The 12,393-nt window shown below is 36.2% G+C and overlaps 1 protein-coding gene across 6 annotated transcripts in view; it reads left to right on the top strand.

Annotated features, from left to right (window-relative positions):
- Window positions 1–12,393, top strand: part of DGKB (diacylglycerol kinase beta) — a 685,277-nt gene that overhangs the window by 169,929 nt on the left and 502,955 nt on the right. For all 6 annotated transcript variants that reach the window (XM_044766591.2, XM_070509328.1, XM_070509320.1 and 3 more), the window contains one exon: window positions 8,399–8,539. In XM_044766591.2, coding sequence (XP_044622526.1) covers window positions 8,399–8,539 — 141 coding nt within the window. The remainder of the gene's footprint in view (window positions 1–8,398; window positions 8,540–12,393) is intronic.

Below are 12,393 nucleotides of genomic sequence, written 5' to 3'. Positions count from 1 at the left end.
TATGGGTGGATGAGAATGAGAAGGGGGGTCCCAGAAGAGAAAGCAACATGTACATTTCTATTCAAATATAAAAAACATGTCCCATCAAAAGACAGAACACGAACTGTAAGACATTCAGTATTTATTCGTTTAAAAAGTTGGTAAAAATACATAGCATTTCAGATGGTAGTGAGTGCGATTGGCAAAAATGAACCAGATAGAAAATGCAGGTCGAGGCTGAGAATGACTGGGAGTCCTGGGCTTCTCATGACTGACTGAAACTGGCATAAGGGTCATAAGAAGATGGTTGGAAGTATAGGGCATAGCATCAAGGTGGGATTGGAGGAGTGGTCCCGGCAGGATCAGAGTCCTCATAGCCTGAGGCTATTGGAGGATGGCAGACTTATGGGGAGCACTGAGAGATCTGGATCTATGCTTTGACTCAGTTGGGCTGGGGCAGGTGAACTGACAGAAGGAGAACAGCTGGAGAAGAGGGCGGGGTGGTAACCCAGGCCACACGGTGAAGAGTTTTGTCTGTCATGCTAAATGTTGGATTTTATCCAGAAGAAGCTGGAGAGCCATTATAAGATTTTAAGCCAGAAAATAATCACACTGCTCGTGATGTGGAAGCTATCATGAAGGGGGATGTGGCTGAAGGAGTAAAGGAGTCCAGAATATATTTAAGATTGAGAATAACAACAACTATCTCTAAAAAAGTTAAGGTACTTTATCTTTGGTCCCCTCTCCTTGTCCATCCAATGTGGCAATGGTTAATTGATTTGTGCTGTTGAGTTACAATGTCAATAGTAATATTTAACTCTTTTCATGTTTTCTATACAACCAGAGAGTTACACCACAAGTACTATTTTTAGGCTGAAAAAGGAAAAACAGTTCCTTTTTGTCCATAAGGAAGTTAATCAAATTAAGAACAGAAAATTCTACAGTGAAAATAAAATCCTTGAACCTTTGGGAAAACATCCTTTTGCCAAATGACCTTACTGAATGTTCTTGCCAGAAGACACACTTCATTAATTGTGCTGAGAAGAAACTATTACTCTTATCAGGACTGTCTTGAGAATATTAAAAATATGCGTGTTTGTGTGTGTATATTTTTTACTGTAGGTAGCTTTGTAGACCTTTTGTGTCTAATTAGCTATTTCAGTTTCCCCCACGCAAGAAAGGGCAGACAAGTTCCCAAAAAACACAAACTCAACAGGGTACAGGGCTTATGTGACTATGAGATAAGGATGTTCTTGGCACATAGTAATCATTTTAAATATACTCATACATTTATTAATGTTGATACACTTTTACTGTTGATAATAATGATTATAGTCTGTACAGCTTACATACTTACATACAAATGCTTTAGAACTAAAGATAAAAGACTTTCTATTCATTGGCCAATTAGCATTTATTTATATCATCTATTACATTTCTTATGTCTGTGTAGTACCAAATTCACACTTATAATTACTTTTAGTAGTAGTAATACAAAAATTATTCTACTCCAATAAATCTTTTATCCTGAAAATGCTTCACTGAAACCAGAGAAACCCAAAACTTCGCAGTTCTATTTCTGATAAAATTAGTGTTGGTAAAGGAAAAATTTTCTCCATATCTCCCCTTTAATTATTAAATGGGTTTGAATATATTGGACTTTGTTATTCAGGTTTCTTTATTCTTCTATCTGAATATTCTAAGTAAAATTTTGGTCTTCAAATTTTCCATCTTTACTATTAAATTTGTTCATCCAAGAGAAAAAGGTTTTTGTATTTTCAGTTACATCTTATTAATTGCACATTAAATGATAGCGTTATCTTAAATTGTTGCACTGTCATGTTCACAAATATTTATTTACAATTTTTGAGATTCTAATAAAGGCAAACGTGATGTTCAGTACTTCGCAGAGTTCCAAATCAATCATAACGTTATTTAATTTGTGATATGCTCTAAAAATATGTAGTAATAGCTAGAAAATATGCAATGGTATTGAGCATTTTGCTTTGATCCACTAGGATGAAAACCCTTTGAAAATGGGATTTTTCATCTGCTTTCTTCAATGCTTTATCCTCAATGCCTAGAATCTGGTTTTACATGAATAATTAAAGGTCCTTAATATTTATTTGGATGTATGTTTATACAGGGCATGCTAGCTGTATATCTGCTAGAAAACACAGATAAGCAAAAAGAAAAATCATTTGTAATTGATTTCCCTATAAGAAAATACTGGTAAAGATTTAGTAATTATGTATATAAGTATGTGTGTGTTTACACATGCAAACACTCACATGACACACTTCTCTCAAACATATATTATAATACATGGCTTAAGGAATGGTCTGAATGGAAGAGGAACATTTAGAGCTCTGTACCATGGCTAAGATTTCTAATTTCCTTCCAAAGCTTTATGAAATAATCAATGAATGCATTCTTAAGAGTCTTGAAAACCAGACTCTTAAAACATAAGATCATTTATTGAGAGGCAGGAGACAGATTCCTCTGATTTATTTTTCTCTCTCTAGTCCCACGGAGTTACACTTAAAGCATAAAATCCCAATTTAGACTGCTTTTTGAATTGTGGCTGCACTACTTGCCTTTGTCTCTGTTTTCTTGAATGTAAAATGGAGATAAGAAGTGCATCTATCTTAGTGGGTATTGTGGGACTCAAAACATAATGTATGAGGTACATTATAAGTGTTTAATAAACACCAGCTGTTACCATTATCCCTTAAACAGATTATTTTCCAGTATTATAGTTTGCACATACAGGATAAATGTTAAAGTCAATGTAGTTTTTGTTTTTTTTTTTTCCCTAAGATGTCATGCATTCTGAAAGAGTGCAATGAAATTTAAGGAGTATTATTGGGATTTCTTTTTAATGTGACAAACATAGAAATTTTAATATGGACCTTTTTTAATATGTAATGGTTTTATTCCCATACTTAGATATATTCAAGGAAATGTGAGTAATTCAACCAACTTTCAGCCTCTACCTGCAGGCAGTATGTCACCTGCACCATTCAGTATGGTAGCCACTAGCCCAATGTAGCTATTTACATTTAAATTTAAATTACTTAACAGTTAAATAAAACAAAAATTCAATTCCTCAGTCACGCCAGCCACATGTCATGTGCTCAAAGCCAAATGTGTTTAATACTTCTGTATTGAACAGTGCATATATAGAACATATCTATCATTGCAGCATATTCTATTGGACAGGACTGATGTAGACAGACCTTGTTTTTACTGCTTTTGAAAAGAGCCTAAAGTTTGGAATTAGATGACGTCTTCAACTCTTGACTTCCCAGATTGCTATGTAACCATCAGTATTTTACTTTGCTCTCTCACTTTCCACACTCTTCTCTCTAAAGTGGAATTACAGGGTCAAATAAGACCACTGTGTGAAAGTATTGTTGGCACACAGCCAGGAGTGTTAGTATCATTGCTCCTCCACAGAACTCGCTCTACTCCTAGAGCATCAGCCCCATGATCTGCACGTCAAGCCCTGTTCCTTAGAATTGCTTGTTGGGTGTTTTTGCCAATGTCTAAGCAGATGAAACCCAGAGTATGTTCTTAGAGGAATTTTGTTGACCCCAGTCTCTTGTCAAGGACTGTATCCCACTGTCTGTCCTCACTTTATGAGGAATCACAATCTCATTTACATTACTTGTTGATTTGTAACCCAGCCTATCTCATTTAGCTGCAAGTTTGTGAAGCATAAAAAAAAAGTAATAATTATGATACTATCCTAGGAGAAGCATAGTTGGAAGGTTAAGTCTAAAAACCTTGAAATGTATGATAATACTAAATAACTGTTTTTAATTTTGATTATGTATGCTACTCATCACAACTATTAATATGGATATTGGAAATATAATCATACTAAGTGACAAATTGCTTCATAATCCTGATAAACTTCTGCAAATTGAACCAGTATAAAAAAAATTGGAAAAGCCAAATGTTCAGAGTGTTGTACTGCCTTGTAAATTTAGAAACGTAATTCATGTTATTAATTTGGAATATTTCATTTTAATAGATGAAGGGAAACAATGTAGATAACGCTACCGTTTTCATTACCTGAGATGCAAGTGTTTGAAAATAAAATGAACTGGAGCCAAGGCAATAATTGAACATGTACCCAAAACTTATTTGCTAATAATTGAACCTTGAGACTGTAATTAAAAGTATCTATTCAAACAAGACTTTTTAGGTTATTGTTTCAAAAAATGGATTATCTAGATTAGAGTACAATGAAAATCACGTGCTTGAAGAATTTGATAAGAGTAGGTAACATTCAATTTGACTAATACTAACTATTTTTGAGGTTAAAACGTTGAAGAGAAGAATATATATATATACATTTTATACATATACTAAAATGATCATAAACAGAAAAACACACTCAAAGTACAACATAATTTTTCCTAGTAAAACTAAAACACTCCGGTTATGATGCTTATTTTTTACGTTATTTTGTACTTTGTTGTATACAGTAACATATTATGCATAGATGTTTAGATACATACAGGTGAGTGGAAATAAGTGATGTGTGTGTGCACGTGTGTATATACACTTGCTTCACTTTTGGAAGAAATATTTAAAGAAGCATAACCTTAGGCAAGTCAGAGACCCTGCAGATCGAGTGTCAATCAATTGCATGATCTTCAGAGCTAAATATTGACCACTTGAGGCCAAAGCAGCACCTTTTGTTTTGCCTAGTTTCATGTTCAGCTGCAGTTCTAAACCAAGAGTTTCACCCATGATTGGATGGGTTAAAATGGCCCTTGTGAGTGGGAAGTAGAATTTTGAGCCTCTTCATCAGAGGCTGTTGCTGCTAAAGAGGAACGTAAGATTCCATTTACCATCTCACTGCGGAGCTATAGTCAAGAAATCAGGCTTGCAACCTCTTGTTTGCCATTTGTGTTGTTTCCTGTGTGCCCTGCGTAAACATTAGCACAAACTACCTAAAAGGGAAAGGACTGGACTGGCCCAGGCCGAGTGGTTAAGTTCACGCGCTCTGCTTTGATGGCCCAGGTTTTCATGGGTTTGGATCCTGGGCGCGGACTTAGCACTGCTCATCAAGCCATGCTGAGGCTGTATCCCACATGCCACAACTAGAAGGACCCACAACTATAATATACAACTATGTACTGGGGGGCTTTGGGAAGAAGAAGGAAAAATAAAATCTTTAAAAAAAAAAGGGAAAGGACTTTTCTTCTGAGCAATGAACTGTCGTAGAAGGAGATAAGCACAGGGAAAGATCTCCAGCCAGATTTAGGGAAAGGAAAAAAACTATCAATGGTAGAGTAGGATGTAAAAACAAAAATCTGTATGAAGACAGATGGAGGCCCCAGGGCCTGCTTTCAGAAATTCAATGAAAATATGAAGAAACATTTTACCACAAAAGAGAAAGTGGGCTGATCTTGGGGAGGGGTTGGGAGCAGGAACAAACCCGTGAGCTTTTCATCAATTCAAAGCCTCAAGATTTAGTAAAGTCCAGCTCTACAATTTTTTTCTTATGAAGTAATTATGAAAAAGGTCTTTGACATTTAATCTCTTTGTTTGATGCACCTGATAAATCCTTGTGAAAGTGTATATTTTACCTCTAAATTTGGCTGTAATTGGATTGAGGATGAGTTGATTAATTCTTCAAAGTGTGTTCTCTGTATGCCCATAATTTATTTTTTGTATAAACTTTAAATTCTTTTAAATGTCATACCATGACACAAATACATGGTACAGCTTTTAGTTTACAACATATCATGAACAGAATATAGTAAATATTTACTCATTTTGTAAGACAAAAACAATTTTAGTGCAGTAATATGTTTTATCAAAAAGGTGGGGCTAGGGCCAGCCCAGTGGCATAGTGGTTAAGTTTGTGCGCCCTGCTTCAACAGCCTGGGGTTTGCCTGTTTGTCTCTCAGGCGCAGACCTACACACCACTTATCAAGCCATGCTGTGGCAGCCTCCCACATATAAAATAGAGGAATATGGGCACGAATGTTAGCTCAGGGCCAATCTTCCTGAGCAAAAAGGGGAGGTTGGCATTGAATGTTAGCTCAGGACTAATCTTCCTCCAAAAAAACAAAAAAAGGTGGGGTAAATATAAATTATATGATGCTTGTGTTCAATATATACATTACATATAGGAACAGCAGACAGAAAATCTATGTTCCTCACATTCTCCAATTGTTTGTATTCAGTATTATGAAAGCTGATAATGAAATACCAGGCACCTTAGTTTTATAAGTACAAATACATGATCATAAAGTGTTCTAAATAAGTGAAACTGTGTAATACATTTGGCATTCTTTCAATTGAATGTCACAACATGTTCTTTTCATTCTATTTTGTTTTGTTCTGAGTTTTTGTATAAGAGTTAAGTCAAGCTGATTAAATCATTTCAGTACCATAGGAGGAAGCATAGAAGAGAGGATTAGCTCATCAGGCAGGATGAGTTAGGTCATAGTTTATCCCACCATAATTCAAGTGCTGTGTTCTCCAAGTCTGGAAGTTATGGTCATGTCAAGGGTCAGCGCCAAAATGTCTTTTATCATAAGTTGGAACTGCTTATTCTTGCAGCTGGTTAGTTAGAATTAGTCAGATTTTTTCTTTTAAACCTCCGGATTGTCTTCAGTTCTCTGCCTTCTTGGTTTATAAAAATAACTGTATTAGTTTATATTAGATATAGTGACACATCTGTTAAGAAGGAAAGTCAATTTATATATCTCTTTTTTCAATAACTATAAACAGAAGTAGAATTAATGTGAAGCGTAGAGATGTATTTGAAATAGTAAGACTTGGGTCAAGAAAAGAAAGAAAGGGTGGAAACCAGTGTTTTTCAGACTATGGGTTGTGACTCGTTAGTGGGTAGTGAATTAAATTTAGGGGGTCTTTGACTGAATTTTAAGTATGAAATAGAAGAGAAGAAAATAGGTTAACATAGAAAATAAAATATTGGGGCAGTTATGAAACCTATTAATGATAAGTACGTGTGTGTGGATTATGCTGGATTAAGATGTAAATTGTTTTTCTTCTTATCAATCTTGAACAAAAATAGTCTGTCAGCCATCAGTGTAGAATAAAGAGGATGGATTTGCTAGCTATGAAACTCTGGGAAATTAATCTCTATAAGCTTGTTTCTCATCTGTAAAATGGGAATAATACAATCTACCTTACAGAGTTAATGTGAGAATTAAGAGAGAGGAGACATGCTAACACCCCCAGCATGGTTCCTGCCACATATTAGACACTCAATAAATGGTACCTTTTATTAGTAGTGACATTGTAAGTGATAAAACTAATGTGTGAATGCATTAAATTATATGCTGGCTATTTTGGGATGGCTGGAGGGGATAGCAAACATTCAATCAAAGTTACGCATCAAGGGAAATAAGCTAGAGCAAGAAATGTGGTCAGGTAGACGTGTGCTAAGGAATGACAGGCTTGTAGAACTATATATTTCGTTGGGATTATTCCCTCCCTTCCAATAACTCCTCGTTGATCAGGAATCTAGTAGCCATTCAGCCCGTTAGCCATCTCACTCAAATACCTCTTATGTTGCCAAATGTACCTGAAAGGATAATTTGGGTTTACCTCCAGGTCTTTCAAGTACATATGATGTGATTTCAGAGGCTTATCTGTAAGATGGAACTAACCATTATCGTGAATGAGATTCAGTTTAATTACCATTGCCTGGATGGTCTCCAGTCATCAGGTGTTGTGAACAGGCCTTCTTGGAATAGGTACAGTGAATGGGTTTCATAAATAAAATATGGACCGTGTTAAAACCAAACTACAGTCATATGTTCTTACCTCTCTAATTAAATGTCATGTTTATCCAGATTTTTGTTTATGTTCCCTCTCTTACTCAAGGCAAATTCCTTGATAGCAAAAAAGGATGCCTTATTCATGGTGCTGGCAAATATTTGACATAAACACATGTTTTTATGAATGAAAGACTCCTGATTATCAACATACAAATCATATTGTGGCAGACTCACATTTCCTCTTCAGTTTTTCTGTGAACGGCCGATTTTTAGTATCTTCCCAGCTCATTTATTGCTGTCACTGCCTAAAGCAGAGAAAGGTGGAATAGGAAAGTGATTCTTCGTACATTTGAATCTGTCTACCAACTCACCCTGGGCAATAAGATCCTGACCCAACACCCTCCCGTAGGCAGGCACAGTAGTCCTGGGGTCCTCAAATCCCAAAAAGAGCTCCATTATTTACAAGTCATAGAATATGTCTGACTCTTCTAGACTAGAGTTCCAGAGAATCTGGTTATCTTACAGCTAAGAAATATATAGCTCTCTACATGGGCTATGCGTTCTCTCTCTATTTTCTTTGTTGATTTTTTGTTTGAGAACACTGTGAATATGTTTAACACTATCAAGACAAATATTTTTTCCAGGTCTGAGAATGAATAAAGGCGCCATCACACCTCCCCGTACTTCTCCTTCGAATACGTGTTCCCCAGAAGTGATCCATCTGAAGGACATTGTCTGTTACCTGTCTCTCCTTGAAAGAGGAAGACCCGAGGATAAACTCGAGTGTATGTGTTTCTTCATTTAGTTTACTTATCACAGTTGGGGGTGGGGAGAGGGACTGGATATCGATGACCTTAAAATTGTATCTACTATGATTGTCTAATTTTTTGTTAAATAAAGTGACCTTGGTTAATAATTAAGAATTGCCCCGATTGAGAATCAGACAATTAAAGGATATTAAGAATCTATCAATTTCAGGTTATTATTTATCAAATTCCATTTATTACCAGGTATTTCTTGAGCATGTTTGCCTGCCAAATGACTTTTTTTAAAGGTTGGTAACAAAATGATATTGGAAAGTATCCTTCGAGTTGTTTTGAAAAAAGCCATTTATTTCTAGTATATGATGAGGTCTTCCCTTTAGTCAGCAAGAGCATTCACTGTAGACACACAACCTGAACCTTTCTCCCTTCAAAATCTTCCTTGGAACCTTCAACATTGACACTTTCTTTGCCAGGGAGAAATGATTTCTCAAAGGCAAACATGAGAGTTTCACTTATAGGAGTTGACTCTGGATATTAAAAATTAAACACTAGTCTGTTTGTTTCTTCTACAATGGAGCAGGTATTGCAGATGGAGAATTTCTATCTGGTTGAAAGGAAGTAGTGGTCTCCTTAATAAAATGTAGTGACTGAGCTCTCTCTGGTGGCAAACTGTACTCATTGCAATGCAAGATGAGATTTCTCCAGCATTTGCTCTAAGCCTGATCATTTAATAATCTATTCTGTCTCCAAAGCCCTTGCTAAATATAGAGCTGCTGCTTTGTTCAATAATCTGATTAACTTGATTATATTGGATACCATTTAAGAGAATTAAAAGTTCTTGTCCCAAAATGAGAGTGAAGATAGTAAATCCTAAATTTGATATTTCTAAAGCAAGTATAGAATGTTGTGACATCTCAGACTTATGATTAGGAAGCATGTTTAGTCAAATGTAATAGTAACTTGATAATATTTCTCTTACTAACAAAGAATTTACTATAATATTATTTGAGTCACACCTGCTTAAGTTATGAATAAACCATGATAACATCATTCTTTAAATACATATTTATTATTCCAAAATGTTGAATATTTGCATTTCAAGATTTATTTGTTTTCCTAAGCACCTACAGAAATCTCTCTCATTCCAAAATAAATATTAACATTCAGTGAATTTCTATTGAAGGGATAGCCAGAGACAAAGTTTGCTCAGGTGCTGTCAGGACCGTGTTTGGGATGATTTTAAAAGTACAAGGGCAAATATTTTTTTCCAGGTCTGAGACTGAATAAAGGCACCATCACTCTTACCCAACATGGTCTTTGTGTTGCAGTTTATTTTTAGTCAACTGGAAGAATTTTGTTTTCAAGGTAGAATTCCTAAGAGGCATGCTTTGAAGTTCTCAGCTTGAGTCTATGAATCCACAGTCTTTGTCCACAGTCGCAGGCAGAGTGTTAACCCGGAAATCATTCAAAACGCTTGGTGAAGCAAGTGAAACCTCACCTGCGGCTTCCCTTTCTTCAGTGCTATCAGCCCCTCCCCTCTCTTCTTCCTTTGAATTTTCCAGCTCTTTTTCAAGGTTACATCAGATTCAGTTGCATTTTCCTTTTTTTCTTCACCATTTCTTCAGATTCTTCTCCTAGGCAGACTTGTAATGGCCTGGCATTTTTACTGTGATTTTCACCAGACTCTTCAAAGTAAGGGAATTTCAATTTCCGAAGCACATTAAGGTGTAACTACGGTCCAGCTATGTTCTGCTTCTCTCTCTACTATCTTCTACTTTGGAGGACCTTAATCTGCTCCTTAACCATCGGGAGATTGTTTTTGTTTGTTGTTTTTCAAATGCCAGTGCCTGGCCCTTTCGACATCAATTAAAGCAGAATCCTTTCCTCTCACTCACTTTCTTAGCAGGGTGCCAGGCATTTTTTCCCTTTGACAGTTGGGCAATTACAAATTCCTAACGTTCATGTATTCTTTAAAGTTATAGATTTTTAAAAATGCTTCAGTAAAACTTTAAAAACATTTAATGGTTGTAATTTAATATATACTTATTTCCAAAATGGTTATGACTTATTTAACACAATATAAACTAGAGGAAAGGAAAGAAGGAAAAGTAATTAAAACAGAAATAGTTATAACCAAGCACCAAATATAATTAACTTTTGCGGGTGAATGCTAAATTTAGATCTGAATTTCCAAGTAGCCAAGCAGAAAGGAATACATACACGTTGGTTTAGGCTAGAGATTTCCAGCTTTATCACACATAAGAATCACCACAGGGCCTGTGAACAGACAGCTTCCCGGGCCCCAACTCCAGTATATGTGATTCAGGAGGCCTGGGGTGGAACCTTAGAATTTGCCTTTCTAGGATTTCCAGGTGATGCTGCTGTTGCACCAGGGACCACATTTTGAGAAACACTGTTTTATGCAACTCCTTCTGACAATGAAAATCCGCACACACACACGCACGCACACACTCAGCCACAGACACACACAATTCATCTGAAATGATGATTGTTTCTTGGAATTGAATGATGGCAGTATTTGGTAGGTTCTTTCACTTGGGTTATTATATAAAATAATGACGTTATTGTAAATGTTTATAAAGGAAATACGTTTTTCACAAAAATAATGTTTTATAAATCTGTTCAGTGCTTACTGTCACTTCCTGTCTTCCCTCCCGTCTTTTCTGCCAGGCATTTACACAATGTTTAGAATAAAGCTTTTTGTTGTTGTTGTTGAAAGGAAGTTAACAAAGAAAAGCTCCTAAACTTTCCATGGATTGTAAGCCATTTCTTCAATTTGCTTTCCTTAACCCAATTCTAATTCCTCACTGAGGACTTTGCCTGTACTGAGGCCCTATCAGGCAGAAGGTGTTTATTCACCTATTCCCATGGACCCTTGGAAAGTGTGTGTGCATGTGTGTGCGTGCATGTGTGTGTGTGTGTTTATGTGTCTTGAGGATGTAGGGGATTCCATTTTTATCTCTCCTTGTTGGTGTCAGTTACCAACCATCCCCGTGCATGAATGAGAGCATTGTACCAGGGCTCATTACCCTCTTCACCTTAAACCCACTACAATACTTTGTGGAGATCCATTCAGTACATCTCTCTTTTAGTCTCCTCGCATTCCTCAAATTCTGTGACCTTACCTCCACTTTATTTCAGCCACTCACTTCTGTTGCAATACCCAAAGCCTTGTAATTTCCAAAAACTGCTTTTTTCTAAAATTTTAAACTCTATTGTAGTCATCCCTTGGTACCACAGGGGACTGGTTCTAGGACCCCCGTGGATACCAAAACCCAAGAATGCTCAAGTTCCTTACGTATAATGGCATAGTATTTGCATTTAACCTGCACACCCTCCCGTATACTTTAAATCATCTCTAGATTACTTTTAATCACTAATACAATGCAAATTCTATGCAAATAGTTGTCATAGTGTATTGTTTAGGGAATAATGAGAAGAAAAAGAAGTCTGTACATTTTCAGTACAGACACAACCGTTGGAGGCCTTTTTATTTGAGGTGGGTTGAATATTGAGGTGGATTCGTGAACCTGAAGATATGGGCACCGACTGTATTTTACTTTATCAACAGCTTATGTTCACTTAACTTTTCACTCTCCTACTTTTAATTTAAATCTTAGTACTTAAGATGTATGCATCCTTAGTACTTAAATGAATGCATCCTAGCTTTGACACTTTCTATCTGAGTGACCCGGGCACATTTTAGAAACCTCTTCAGGCCTCAGCCCCCCCAGTTGTAAAACTGGGATCATAATGATATCTGTTGCATGTGTTTGCTATGAAGATTAAATGAACCAATATTTGCTCACACAAATTCCTTCACAGTTATTAGTTCACCTCAATGTTTGTTAAGT

This window comes from Equus asinus, chromosome 1 (assembly GCF_041296235.1).
Source record: "Equus asinus isolate D_3611 breed Donkey chromosome 1, EquAss-T2T_v2, whole genome shotgun sequence".
NCBI classification, from domain to species: Eukaryota; Metazoa; Chordata; class Mammalia; order Perissodactyla; family Equidae; genus Equus; species Equus asinus.
This window is presented reverse-complemented; position numbering and strand designations above follow the sequence as displayed.